This window comes from Filicampus tigris, chromosome 21, assembly GCF_054856515.1.
Source record: "Filicampus tigris isolate MCC_2025a chromosome 21, RoL_Ftig_1.0, whole genome shotgun sequence".
Classification (NCBI taxonomy): domain Eukaryota; kingdom Metazoa; phylum Chordata; class Actinopteri; order Syngnathiformes; family Syngnathidae; genus Filicampus; species Filicampus tigris.
In genome coordinates, this window is record NC_141237.1 from 7,245,949 (window position 1) to 7,258,907 (window position 12,959).

The window sequence follows — 12,959 nt, forward strand, 5'->3', positions numbered from 1 at the left end:
AAGTAAAGTCATTAACCACTCGACCATGCAAGTTCTAAACTATCAGGTCAGTTGTTTATACTTACATGTCAGTACGCTAAACATTCGTTTCGATAGCTTTATAATTTTTGATAACTACTAGAAGAAAATGCGTCAGAAATCACCAAGCGATAGTCCTGTGGTATACGAGAACGCTTCCGGAGAAGACAAACCGGGTTCGAGACTAGGTGGTGTCAACCATGCTTTATGATTTCGCTCCTGCTGCTTCAATGTAACAACAGCCCTTCTTTAACATTTGCTTCTGTGCAGAATAAACGCTTTTTTAAAGTTTTTTTTTTCTGGAAGTGACGTCATCGCCGGAAACCTATTTAAGTCGAGAGAAAAGTGACTTTCATTCTCACCTCTGACAGCCTCCGGTCGTCCTCGTCCATTTGCTCCGCCGCACGCATCTCCACAACATCATCGCAAACTTTGGCAAGGTGAGTGTTTACTCTTTAACAGCCTCTTATTGCTCACTGCTTTTGCTATTTGCTCACTTTGAACGGAAAGTAGCACTTTGGACGTGCTCACACCACGCTAAGCTAAAACGTTTGCTCTAGCGTTGGCAATTCACGTCTAATATGCTAGCATAAACTGCACCAAAACGCATTTTTGGGGCGTAATTTAAGTATTTAATGTTTGTTTGTAAGACTGTCACTGTCGAAGCATTTGCTCAAACCTTTTTCAGCATCTGGAGGAAAGCACCGTTTTGAAGAAGGTAAGTAGACAAAACTTAAATTCACACTTAATGAATATTTTCATGCATGCATGTTAAATGTCTCATTTCTGCCCACAGGCTTTGTTTTGCCGAAGGTAAGTAGACAAAACTTAAATTCACACTAAAACAATGAATCTTTTCATGCATGCATGTTAAATGTCTCATTTCTGCCCACAGGCTTTGCATCTTCAACAGAATTGTCAGACTGGCTGCAAAATGGAAGAATCCCTGTTTTTATATATATGATATTAAACAGATTAAATCAAGTATGTGTTTTTTCTTTATTTATACAGGCTCACATTTTTGACAGAATGGCCCAAATGACCCTTAAAATGGCTGACTTGCTGTGTCTTTTTGGGGCATGACTTTTGCAGGTCTACCAAAAGTCAGTTTGCTTAGCCACTTTGCTTGTAAGGCTGACTTTTCAAAAGTAGCATGCTTTTGTTAGCCATGTCTTTCAGGCCGCCACGCTGATGAAGAGGCACCCAGCTCTGCTCTCCTCACTGGTAAAACACACATGCTTTCATCCATGCACAAATGTTTAATTATTTCAGCAGGTGCTGACCAGAGGCCTCCTGTGACGATAATCAATCAGCAGACGTGTGTCAAATCAAAGTCCAAAAAGTAAAACCCCTGCCACAGTTTGGCTTGAGCCACAGGTGCTTCTACTCAGCCGGTTCCGGGGGAGCTCGTTACCTGCTGGTTGAGTAGAAACACCTGTGGCTCAAGCCAAACTGTGGCAGGGTTTTTAATTTCTGAACCTGGATTTGATGCACCTGAGTCAGGTGGGAACATGCACTCAATGACAACGCTGTAGTTTTCTTTAAAAAAATAATAACCTCTTGAATCACTCCAGGAAGAAGCCCCAGGCAAGATTCTGGATGAGACTGAAGGAGGGTGAGGAGACCTGCCGACTTTCCAGCAGTGTCCATTGCAAACTTTTTTTCCAGTCATGATAGTGCTTCACGGAGCTGCGAAACAAGACGGTGACGTATGAACTGAACATTCGTGTAATGTACATTGTTTGTCCTTCTCTTGTCCACCAGGTGGTGCTGAAGAACCTGACCATGCAGCATAGATCAACTTGTGAAGTAGAGCTCCTCTTCCTGAAGGTTCAGACCTGTTGCAAAAGACAAACGTGGTGCCGGTGCAGGCCATCAAGATAAACATGCTGACAGGTTACACAAGCTACAAAAAACTTGGTATGTTTTCAGAGCACTCACCTGCTTTTTCTTTGACTTTGCATGCAGTTCAGCTTCCAGTGAGTGGCGCCAGGGACTCTGCCAGTGAGGACCTCGACCTGCCGGGCAAAGAGACAAATGCTACAGAAACGTGTGGAAGCTCCTCAAAGCTGCCTACATTTTCAGTGTTGAGACATGCAAATAAATATTCTAAATAGCAGCTTGACTGGTCCCTCGTTTGTTTGTCCATCCTGGAGAAGTCTCCTCACCAGTTCAGATTTTCAGGGGCTCGGCCAGCTGCTGCAGGAAAAGGTTCCAGTCTACGGTGAAGTCAACCAAGATGAGTTGCTGTGTTCCTTGTCCTTTCAGGTAAAACACTACAAGTTGCTGATGGTACAAGCTTTGACTCACGTGTATTATAGGTCCACTCTAGTCGGTGCACTCCTTGCTGGCCAACTGACTACGTCACATCCAACTTGACTGGTGCACAAATCTTGCCACTGTGTTCCCGATGACTGCATTAATGAAGAGCTCCTGCAGAAGCGTACAGTCAGACGTAACCGCGTTTCTGGTAAGTCATAATTGTCTACTCACATGTTCCTTGTCTTGCAGAGGGAGCCACTGGAGTGCTCAAAGGTGAAACGTGACTCAAAGTGCGTCTGCATGATGATGAGGCCACTGCTGGTAAGGGAAGAAAGTGTTCCAGTTGTCTTGACATAGTTGAATTTTTGTTCTTGTGTCCAGTGTGGCGCATGATCGAGTACCTGCTAACAGCCCGAGACAACGCAGAGCCGCCGGCCAGCAACACTTTTGCTTTCCTTGTTGCTTCCTCATCCACAAGGTGCTGAAGCCAAACTTTGGGGCAGCCAGTGAAGTAGGAGACATTTACACTTAGGAAGGTACGCTCTTTAAATGCTTTCCATTGCACAATCCTCATGACAACTTCTTTGATCAAATAGTTTTTTTTCTTCCCCTTTCTAGGCAGCGAGGAACATGATCAGCTTCCCTCGCAATGCAGCTGTGAACACTTGTTTCTTAATTGCTGGTAGGTTCCAAGCCAAAAACATCTTTTTCTGCACCATACGTTGACTTAACTTTTGACTCACGGATGTCTTTTTGTCTTAGGTCCAGACGCTCGTCCACGTTCCTCTCGCTGGCCGACCACTTCACGAAGCAAGGTCCCGACGCTTGTCTTCGTTCTTCTGGCTGGCCGACCACTTCGCCAAGCGGCAACGAGCAGACTGTCATCCAACTTGCAACTTGTTTTTTTTGTGCTTTGTGATTGTCTACTCTGCAAAAGAAATAAAGCTTGATTTACAAACAACACTTTAACTCTCAACTTCATTCTTAAACACATCATAAAAAGCTAACTTTATAAAGCTAAAAAAAAAAAGCTACAAAAATTTTCAGATTTTTTTTTTCAGATTTTTTTTTTTCTGGATTTTTTTTTCTGAATTTTTTTTCTGAATTTTTTTTCCCTGAAATTTTTTTCCCATTTTTTTTTTTTGAGAAAAATACTGAAAAGCAGGCGTGGCCAGGCTGGAATAAAGCTCCCTGATTCGCCGAGGGCTCTGAAAGTGGGTGGGGCTACGGGGACAAAACACTGTGATTGGTTGAAAAGTGGGCGTGGCTATGCAAATGAGAAACGATATGATTGGTCGAGCTTAAAGTGGGCGTGGTTACACGCATTTTGGAGTATTCTGATTGGTCGGTTTAGTAAAAGTGGGCGTGGCTATGCAAATTGCTGCATTCTGATTGGTTATGCAAATTTGAGCTGCACCCTGATTGGTGGAAGCAAAATTGGGCGGAGTTTGGGGCGGTCCTAGCAGCAGAAAGCGTTTCGGAGGCACTTTTGAGTCTTCAGGTCAAAGTTGCACTTCAGTCACTACATGGGACACAAGTCTTTTACTGTTCCCCTCCATCTTACATGACCCAAAGCTCGATGAATTTAAAGATTTCTCGAGTTTTGAGTCATGAAAAGATAAAACAGGAGTAGTAATGTTACACTTGTGTCCACAGTAGCAGTGACTGATGTGCAACTCTCACCTCAAGACTTCAAGCAGCCTTTGAAGAGTTTTCCACTGCAGTGACCAGCATGCATGAAAGGCTTCAAATGAGGGCAGATTTACAAGTAAAAAACAAAGACTCATATTCAAGTTGAACAATTTATTAAACAGAGACGCTAAATTTAAAAGCATTTTACAGCCAATATTTGTGCAAGCTAACTCAAGTCGCAGACACAAACATTGGCGACAGGCAGCTCAAGTGTTGTGTGCTTGACAAGCTCATGTGTGATGTCACTTACTTCATATGATTTCTTAGTATTAGTGGCACCAAGGGGGATGGGGAGCGCATCTGATCTCTCTCACTGGGACAAAAAAGTGCAAGCTACTGCACAATTTCATCATCACACACTTCTGGGCATGTTTTGAAATGACACTCATGTGAACCAAGTTAGTAAAAAATATACTTAAAAAAAAATATTGCATTATTTTTTCAACTGACTTGGCCCACACCATTGTCATTTCAAAACATGTCCAGAAGTGTCTGACGATGTTCGTGTTGTCTATGTGTGAGGCAGAAGCTTAAATTGAGTGAGAGAGAGGTCAGCACACTCACATCCACCTTGTGGTGCAATGTGACATCACACATCAGCTCCATAAGCACACGACACTGCTCAATACTCACACGGGTCCAAATGCAGGTTGCCGTCCCTTCCGCATGTCCCCCAAGTCTGTCGGCTGCACCTTTGAGCCCCCAGCCTCCTCCTCCCGGTCAGCCTGAAAACAAAAGCAGTGAGTAGGTGGCTTTCTCTCCACACCTCTTTCTCTCCACACCTGACTTCCAATGAGCAACTCATGCTCCTTTCAATCAACTGGTCAACCAATGCTTCAAAGCCCTCCCACTGAAAATATTCCTTTTATCTGCTAAAATATTGAGTAGTTCAATACTGTGTACACAAAAACTAAAACTACTCCAACTGGCAAAAAACTACTCCTTAGATATCATTCCTTTACCTCCCCTTGTAAACAATACCACTTTACAACACTACATTATGTTTTAGATGAGTATGTGGCTTTCTATTTAAAAAATACAAAACTTTTATCAAAAGCGTACAACTTCAAATCTCATAGGGATTTTTTTGTTCCTTTTCACTATGGGCCTAATATTCCTTTTTATTCAAATGTAAAATTATTCATTTGGGAAATAACAGATTCAATTGTCCATTACAACAATTTTGGACTCTAATATTTACTTTTCTCAGTATCAATGTATGTATTCAATTCTCTTCTTAATCATTAAAGATGTTTTTTTCATTTTATTTTTTTATTGATTTTACAATCAAACTTATGTAAGCCTATCTAATGACCTTTTATTCACTGAAAGTGCCAAAGAAAGGAGGGTCTCATACCCCGGCACAAAAAATGCAACCCACCATTTGTTCACCAACCGATTTAAGACATCTCTCTGCGAAGCTGCACTTCTACACCACATACTAGGTTTGGCCAAGTTGTTTTGTTGGGGTGGAGGCTATTTCTGTTTGGCAACGTCATGCGCCAGCCAGCACGCTACATTTATTGACAACAGAAAACAACATCCAAGTAACACGCTTTCCTTGATTGACTTTAGACAGCTGAGTGCTACTTGGGGGCGTGCTAGCTGACTAGCCACCTTTGTTGGTATTGTTTTACGATAGCTAGCAAGCTTCCAGTAACGTAGCGAGTAACATTAAACAAACTAGAGCACTTGCGTGTCATATGCATGCTCCTGAATTGTTTACATTTATACATGTTGATATAAACGGCAAATAGACAGTTTAAAAATGTTTCAATTACTCACTGAAAACACAGCTGGTAGTCACCTGAAGACCCTCTCATTGAAACGGATATTTATCGCTCTTCTTCTTCTTCTAATTTTTGGGCGGATTACATCTCCTTGGTACGTATCGCCACTGACTGGACAGGAGATGCAAATGCATTTGGCAAGCAACACTATCCTATTTGATCTACCTTATTGATTTAGTAATGTTTTATTGGTGGCCCGGTACCCATATCTACGTATACACTTTTAAAAATAAATGACAATTTGAAGTATTTTGCTGAGAATCACTGCGCTTGGCTATTTCTCTAATGACGATTACTATACATGCATGTGCTGTGAGGCTGCACTAATGATCAAACCCTTGCTTGCTTTTTGCAGTCCAATGTAAATCTCATATAGAATAACAGGGAGCTACAGTGTACAACAAATGGGATTAATCCTAGATTTTACAATTAACCATTTAAATGCTAGAAATGACCAGAAGGAGAACACAGTATGCACGATTCCAAGGGTGTCCTCTGATCAAAGGGGAAGAATACAACTATTGAAAATTGTATCTAGTGTATATCTATTATATCTACCTAATATAAGAATACTGAGTAATTGTATGAATTGTTAGCTATACCGTATTTACCATTACTGTAGATTGCCAATGCACCGGTCATTTGTACTGAAGATGAAAGGAACTCCATATAGTTCAGTTCTTTATTGCTATTCAACCAAATGGCAACAAACAATAAAAAAGACAATTTTCCATCCAGAAATGGTCAAATCCTGGTGATGACCACTCCACTCTGGTCTATCTGTGCTTCTTGAAGGCTGTAAAAGAACAAATGAGTGATTAGAAAATGAAGACTTGTCAACTGAACTGATTTGCATGGTGTATTACAGCAAATTCCTTTTGGTTAGCTGGTCTATTTCAAATGTCCTCACCTTTCCTTTTAGTTTTCTTTTTCATGATCTGCTTTTTCTTTTTCTTGGGCCGGGGGTTATCTACATCCTGTAAGTAACCAGTACACAAAGCATTAGGACCAGCTGGTTGACAGTGAAATTAGCCTCAATGGCCCCATTCATGCAGCACGGCGCTGGTGTGGTCTGTGACACACAGGGAAGACATTCAAATAAAGTCAAGGAAGTCTTGCAAGGAAAGGACCACTGCTCACCTGGCCACCCTCAGCGCCCGTCAGCGCTGTGATGTCACCAAAGTGTGTGATGCCACCCAGCTGACCAGACATGGACATAATTCTTCGCTTTTTGGAGTTTTTCTCTCGGCTTGGCACATTCAGTCGAACCATCATGGATTCCTCGAAATTTTTCCTGCGGGATTATACATGGGGAAAAAAATGAGCGTCAGGATTCTCAAAAAAACAAAGTGCATCCCGACGAAACAAAACACACCTGTGTAGCTCCTCACGGCTTTCTCGCTCAGTCTGGAAGTCCCGTCTTTCTCGGATCTCCTCAGGAGCGTCGCTGTACTGCTGCTGCAGCTCCTGGATTACAGAACTTCTCAGCGCAGCACGCCGCTGACGCTCCACCTGAGCCTTCTTCTTGTCTGCTTCTGTCATGTCGCCATCTAGTGGGTAAAGAATGACATTGCCCAAGTTTTCCACAATACTGTGAAGGCACATTTTCAAAATAGGATCCACTGTTTCTGGCTTGGCTTGAACAAACAGGTGCTAAAAATAAAAAGTACATGACTTTGAAACATGTGAATGTTTGAAGCATGTGGGAGGGATAAAAATGTTAAATATAATAATAATAATAATCAACATTACCATAATATACAGCCGCAATTTTGGGTGGAATGTATTTCCTGTCACTGGAGAGGGCCACTTTCTTCTCCGATACCTGAGTCTCTTCATCTTCAGACTCACTCAGCTGTTCCAATAATTAATACAATGTAAACAACCAAGCATGCAAGTAATTTCAGTTTAAAAATGTCTGAATAAAATGCCAAGTAGCGTACTTTGCTGATGAGATTCTCCGGGTTAGGACGAAGCTGCAGCGGGTCATTTTCAGCTGTAACCACAAAGCTCGAGTTTAATTCACTCCAATACGACTCAACATATGCAGTATTTAACTTTAGCGACATCTTACCTAAACTGCCAGTGACAGCTGTGCGCACCAGTTTATCAATTTGGTACTTGAGTTTGTGATCAAGAGGTCGCATCTTCTCCAGGACCTAAAACAAACAAAACCACAGGTCAAATACTACTACTGTGATACAGTCATTGGGAGTACACATCTTACCGTCCTGACTGTTACCACTCGGCTTAAGGCCTCACTCTCCTTTATTTTTCCACCTTCTGTTTTGATGCTGATTAGGTGAGTGAGGTCTTGAAGATAGAAGAGTAGCAGGTGATAGCGAACATCCAGAAATGACAAACCCTGTCTCAGTGAGGGATAAGACACAGAATGTAAGACAATAGGGAGAGAGCAATTGAAATTAAAATGTATTTTAACACAAGTGAACCCCACTTTGTCATGGCTCATCATTTGCAACCCTGTCGTATAACAGATTTTTAATTGATTATTTCTAAGGTATTTGTATGGTTTATAACCTCAGTGCAGAACCGCACTGTGCCACAACAATGCCGGTCAGTACTATGGTCTACTGGATTAAATGCAGCATGTCCTGCACCATTTTTTGTGAATCACTGAGTAAAATATACTAAACCTGCAGTGTTATGTATGTAAAACAGTGTTAAATTTTACTTCCCATTCTGCACTTACCTTTGTTGTCTTAAATACACCGTCTTTAACTTTCTTGATCAGATCTTGAACATGACTGGTAACCGCTGCCACCTACAAGAAAGTTTTGATCACATTAATACATCACATTAACTAAATGATATTATCGGTACTTAACATTGTTTGTTCAACAGTGAATGAAACATTAAATTCCGTAAGCAAATATGAGAAGAATCTTTCATTTGCTGAAATGATATCGACATACATTCATACAGATACTTTTTTTTCTCATAAAATAACGTAGATTTACCTGCTCTGTGAGACTATTCAGCAGTTCAACAGCTTTGGGCAAATCACTATCGATTAAATCCTGCAAGAAAGTTAAGAGATTAGGATTTAAATGGGAAGGTATGTGTGTAGCTAGCTGGCTAGCCGACGTCTAGATGGCAAAACAAGTTCTCGCTCATCAGCCTCGTTTATACGCATCAAGTTAGGCTTCAACGGCCATCTTCCATCACAACTACGAATGTAACATTTGTATTAAAAAAGAAAATCAAACAAACCAAGTAAAAGACAGATAGCAAATGTTTACTCACGTTGTCGACGGGAGCAGCCATTTTGGATTTACTGAAAATACGGAAGTCGCAGTGGGACAAATGTCTTTCGGATATTTTTCATAAACATGAGGAACAAAATACCCATACTGTATAAAAAATTAATATTGCAATGTTATGTTTAACCAATTACATATCAAATGTAAATTATTATTGGTGACTACATGTTGACACATGTTTAAAGTGTTGTCCTTTGTGAACCAATATTAATAAACATCACGCGAAATTAAATATTGGGAGCGTACTTCAACTTATAATTGTGTGCGTCAGCGTGTGTTAGTGTGTGAGAGAGGGTGTGCGAGAGAGTGAGAGAGAGCTGTGGTAGTGGTGTGGGGAGGGGGAGTGGGGGTGGATATTTTGGGGAATCAAGCTTTTTGCCCTCCCCCTCAGACCATTTACCATCAAACTGTCAACCTGTATGACAACCTGACAACCTTATCTGAGAGTCTGAGGAGAAACTAGTCATGGTAAGTCAGGTCATCATATTTTTGTTTGGGGAAATGTATGAAATTGTTAGCTATACATCATGAGTACAATTGGAAATTTGTACAAACAAACATGCAGTAGCATACAGTATTTGAATGAATAACAGCAAAAATGTACCTGATTTTGTGAGCTTAATGGGGGAAAATGTTAGAAAAAGTTCTCAATACAATGAAGTTAAGTTCAACACTACTGCAAACTATACTTAAAACAACAGATTGTTGATTGCATTTCTGATGGTGTCAATTAAAACTGAGAAATAATGGTTTATATATCGATTGCATTACATGTCATTATTGAATTTAATTGCCCGGATAGTGTAGTATTTTGTGTGTCGAAATAAACACTTATGACCAAATGGAATTACACAATGGTACTAAGTGTGTTAATGTTTCTTCGCTAAATTTAACCTTAATTGTGTGAAAGCTGCAAAAAAATTGTTGTGGTTGTTATTTGATGATGACATGTTTGCTGCCTATTTGCATCTTTTACTGCTGTAGCACTTTTGTTCATAGCTATGACTTTTAACCACAAATGTACCAATTTGAATTGGTACCTTTCAAAACCACGCTTAAAAAAATCATAAGGAAACATGTTAATATCAAATATAATTGGTAAATGCCAAATTTAAGATTTACAAAAATATTTGAAATATTTAGTTCTAAAATGTGACAATTAATAAAACAGAGTGTTTCTTCCTCATGTTGTTTATTTTTCTTCTGTATCCAAACGTTTCATCTTTTTTTTATTAATTGACACTATTACACTGAACCCCAGCAGATGTGTGAATCCAGGGTGTCCTCTGTCATCCAGGAGTGGATGAATCCATACCCAAATCAGGCCCACGTGACACTGAACCCAACGTCTTCAAGCCCTGCCGGGTCATCCAATTTGGTTTCCATGGACATGATAACATACAGCCAGTCTCAGGGATTGAGAGGGAGCAGTGAGGACAGAATAGACGAGCAGATGATGGGACTGTCGTACCTGCCGTACACGTCCGCTTGTCTCAGCAGCACCGCAAGTTCAGGGAACCACCACCAGAACCACGGCGGCAATTTGCAGGTGAGACAAGAAACAATGTTGTACAATCTGTGACGTGCATAATTTCGCAACACCAAGCCCCAACTGTCTTCCTCAGGAGTTCTCTCCTCCTTTCATCTTGCCAACCATGCGTGCTCCGGTGGCCAAGAGGAGCATCAGCAAGGACAGTGCAGAGTACCGGCTGCGACGCGAGAGGAACAACATCGCGGTGCGGAAGAGTCGAGACAAGGCCCGCCGGAGGATTCTGATGACGCAGCAGAGGGCCCTGCAGCTGCAGGAGGAGAATCAGAAGCTGCAGATGAAGATTGGGCAGCTCTCACAGGAGCTGGACACTCTCAGACATATCCTGTCCCAGCAGCACCTGCCGGGAAGTGAAGAGGGGGCCGCGGTGGTCGCCACCGTCTGAGCAAAAGCCTTAGAGAACAATCTGTCAGCCATATCGTACCCTCACTGAACTCTTCGTTAGGTACAGTGCTCAGCACACTTATTATATAAAAATGAGAAGAGACCGTGCAGCAATGTGATGCGCTTCAATGGACACTCTGTCAATTTCAGAAATGGAGATTGCATTATTTTCAAACAATATTACTGTAAATATAGTTGAGCACAAAAAGGCTACATCCGTACATAGTAGTGAATTATAACAAAGCATCAAAAACAATTTTGGTCGTTACCAATGCTGTTAATTTAGAGCTACAGCGGCCAATAAACTTTACATTAAGTGGTGGGCTAATTTTGTTTAGCACTGTACACCTGCACAATCCAAGGACAACCACTACAAGAACTGTATCCAAATTGTGCATTTACAAAGGTACTAATTCTCAGTTTGACTGGCAGTGAACAAAAAAAAAAATCTAATTAACAACATGCTAAGTTATTACTGTGGGTGTAGTGGACTTAGCACTGGTGTTTTTAATATTTTGGTGATCTTGTCTAGCTACGTGAGAAGGGCAAAATATTCAAATCAGTTCCACCACTGCAAACGGTCATGTCAAATGTGAGCATTATCATAACTTCTAGTGAGGATAAGCGGTATAGAAAATGGATGGATGGATATTAAACTGTGCGTGTGTACCTAATGTTCTGGCTTGATCAGTTTGATTCAATACATGATCAGTTATTGTCATTTGTTGCTTGGGCATTATTCTCATGAATTGTTCAATTTGTCAACTTGATTTGAGGCTGATATTACTCAGAGGGATACAATATGCATCCTTTAGATGTGGTTATTTTATCTTCATAATGTACTTATGTGTTTTTTCCTCCTTGTCATCTGCTTCTTTCCAATGTGGATTATCACTATGAAATTATTGTTACAATTACGATCTTGACAAAAAATGTCCAACAGCCTGAAGCTACACCTGTGATGGCCTTTTTAATTGTTGTTACATGTGAGGGCCTTTACATTTTTCTTCATGATAACACATGCCCTGTATGACTGCTCATATGCTTATAATGCATTTCATTAACTACACCTGCAGCCATAGCGGATTAAAAATTCTGCCTTTGCAAAGATGATGACGCTCAATTTTAATTGACATTTGTCAGTGAGATATTTTTACCAAACGGTTATTATTGTGGTTGTTCAACTGTGGCGGTCTTTGTAATATAGTTAATAAATATGGTTACCAAAAGTATTGTTTTTGCAAATGACCAATTTTGATTTCCACAGTTCGGGCTGTTTAATGAGGATCTTTTACAGAAAAAAAATCTATCTATCTATCTATCTATCTATCTATCTATCTATCTATCTATCTATCTATCTATCTATCTATCTATCTATCTATCTATCTATCTATCTATCTATCTATCTATCTATCTATCTATCTATCTATCTATACTGAAAGGACACATTCTTTCTCATAGATAATGGTATGATGCAAGCGAATGTATTCCCCATCATTGCGTACATTATGTATTGTATCTTACATCAGGGAACATGGCATCCACCTGCCACATCATTTACCATAAGTTGTCTTAGCCACAGAAACGGACGTCATGTCACGGACCGTTGTTCACTAGCGGTTTCCCTTTGTGAGATGGGTAAGATTTCGACACAGCGGAGAATGGAGATGAGGGAGCGTAGAGATAGTATCAGTGTTTTGGGCTGCCAGGGCCTTCCTGTGGCTGTGATGGTCGTGAAGGGACACAGAGATAGGAGACACAAAGGAGGGGGTAGGGGAAGCCACTGACACCCTTGTTTTATATAAATATATCTGCCCAAGACAATTGTTGTATCATATCGTTTTCTAAATCTCAAATTCTGAAGCGGAAAAAGAGATTATAGGAGGTTGAAAGCTTGAAACGAAGGCTTTCATTTAGATGGATATTAGATGATAAAAGATAAGGCAAATACACTTAGATTAGGTCCTCAATGCATGGCTTTCT

At 40.7% G+C, this 12,959-nt stretch overlaps 4 protein-coding genes across 9 annotated transcripts; 2 read left to right on the plus strand and 2 right to left on the minus strand.

The window, feature by feature from the left end:
• Window positions 1-127: 127 nt before the first annotated feature.
• Window positions 128-2,137, plus strand: LOC147127419 (uncharacterized). The gene is made up of 9 exons (XM_086021582.1): window positions 128-194; window positions 353-458; window positions 669-736; window positions 815-831; window positions 914-1,002; window positions 1,111-1,242; window positions 1,396-1,633; window positions 1,783-1,914; window positions 1,987-2,137. The coding sequence occupies exons 1-5, from the start codon at window positions 128-130 to the stop codon at window positions 980-982; spliced, it is 327 nt and encodes a 108-aa protein (XP_085877708.1). The 3' UTR covers window positions 983-1,002; window positions 1,111-1,242; window positions 1,396-1,633; window positions 1,783-1,914; window positions 1,987-2,137.
• On the minus strand, window positions 999-5,820 carry LOC147127420 (uncharacterized). 3 transcript variants are annotated; one of them, XM_086020095.1, is made up of 9 exons: window positions 5,758-5,820; window positions 4,608-4,697; window positions 3,024-3,208; window positions 2,682-2,772; window positions 2,512-2,595; window positions 2,329-2,451; window positions 2,187-2,237; window positions 1,960-2,036; window positions 999-1,856 (listed from the first exon to the last, which is right to left on the minus strand). In XM_086020095.1, the coding sequence occupies exons 1-6, from the start codon at window positions 5,793-5,795 to the stop codon at window positions 2,334-2,336; spliced, it is 606 nt and encodes a 201-aa protein (XP_085876221.1). In that variant the 5' UTR covers window positions 5,796-5,820; the 3' UTR covers window positions 999-1,856; window positions 1,960-2,036; window positions 2,187-2,237; window positions 2,329-2,333. The 3 variants fall into 3 exon arrangements, with proteins under 3 accessions (XP_085876221.1, XP_085876219.1, XP_085876220.1); XM_086020093.1 differs by having other exon boundaries at window positions 2,512-2,598; XM_086020094.1 differs by having other exon boundaries at window positions 2,512-2,598; window positions 3,024-3,203; window positions 4,606-4,697.
• cebp1 (CCAAT/enhancer binding protein (C/EBP) 1) lies at window positions 4,621-12,208 on the plus strand. 4 transcript variants are annotated; one of them, XM_086020098.1, is made up of 3 exons: window positions 4,621-4,712; window positions 10,308-10,592; window positions 10,669-12,208. In XM_086020098.1, the coding sequence occupies exons 2-3, from the start codon at window positions 10,308-10,310 to the stop codon at window positions 10,975-10,977; spliced, it is 594 nt and encodes a 197-aa protein (XP_085876224.1). In that variant the 5' UTR covers window positions 4,621-4,712; the 3' UTR covers window positions 10,978-12,208. The 4 variants fall into 4 exon arrangements, with proteins under 4 accessions (XP_085876224.1, XP_085876225.1, XP_085876222.1 ...); XM_086020099.1 differs by lacking the exon at window positions 4,621-4,712 and adding an exon at window positions 5,824-5,856; XM_086020096.1 differs by lacking the exon at window positions 4,621-4,712 and adding an exon at window positions 9,438-9,511 and having other exon boundaries at window positions 10,305-10,592.
• ngdn (neuroguidin, EIF4E binding protein) lies at window positions 6,431-9,107 on the minus strand. Its single transcript, XM_086021093.1, has 11 exons — window positions 9,027-9,107; window positions 8,741-8,800; window positions 8,473-8,544; window positions 7,990-8,127; window positions 7,837-7,921; window positions 7,706-7,758; window positions 7,515-7,617; window positions 7,138-7,312; window positions 6,903-7,056; window positions 6,673-6,739; window positions 6,431-6,558 (listed from the first exon to the last, which is right to left on the minus strand). The coding sequence occupies exons 1-11, from the start codon at window positions 9,045-9,047 to the stop codon at window positions 6,539-6,541; spliced, it is 948 nt and encodes a 315-aa protein (XP_085877219.1). The 5' UTR covers window positions 9,048-9,107; the 3' UTR covers window positions 6,431-6,538.
• Window positions 12,209-12,959: the final 751 nt, after the last annotated feature.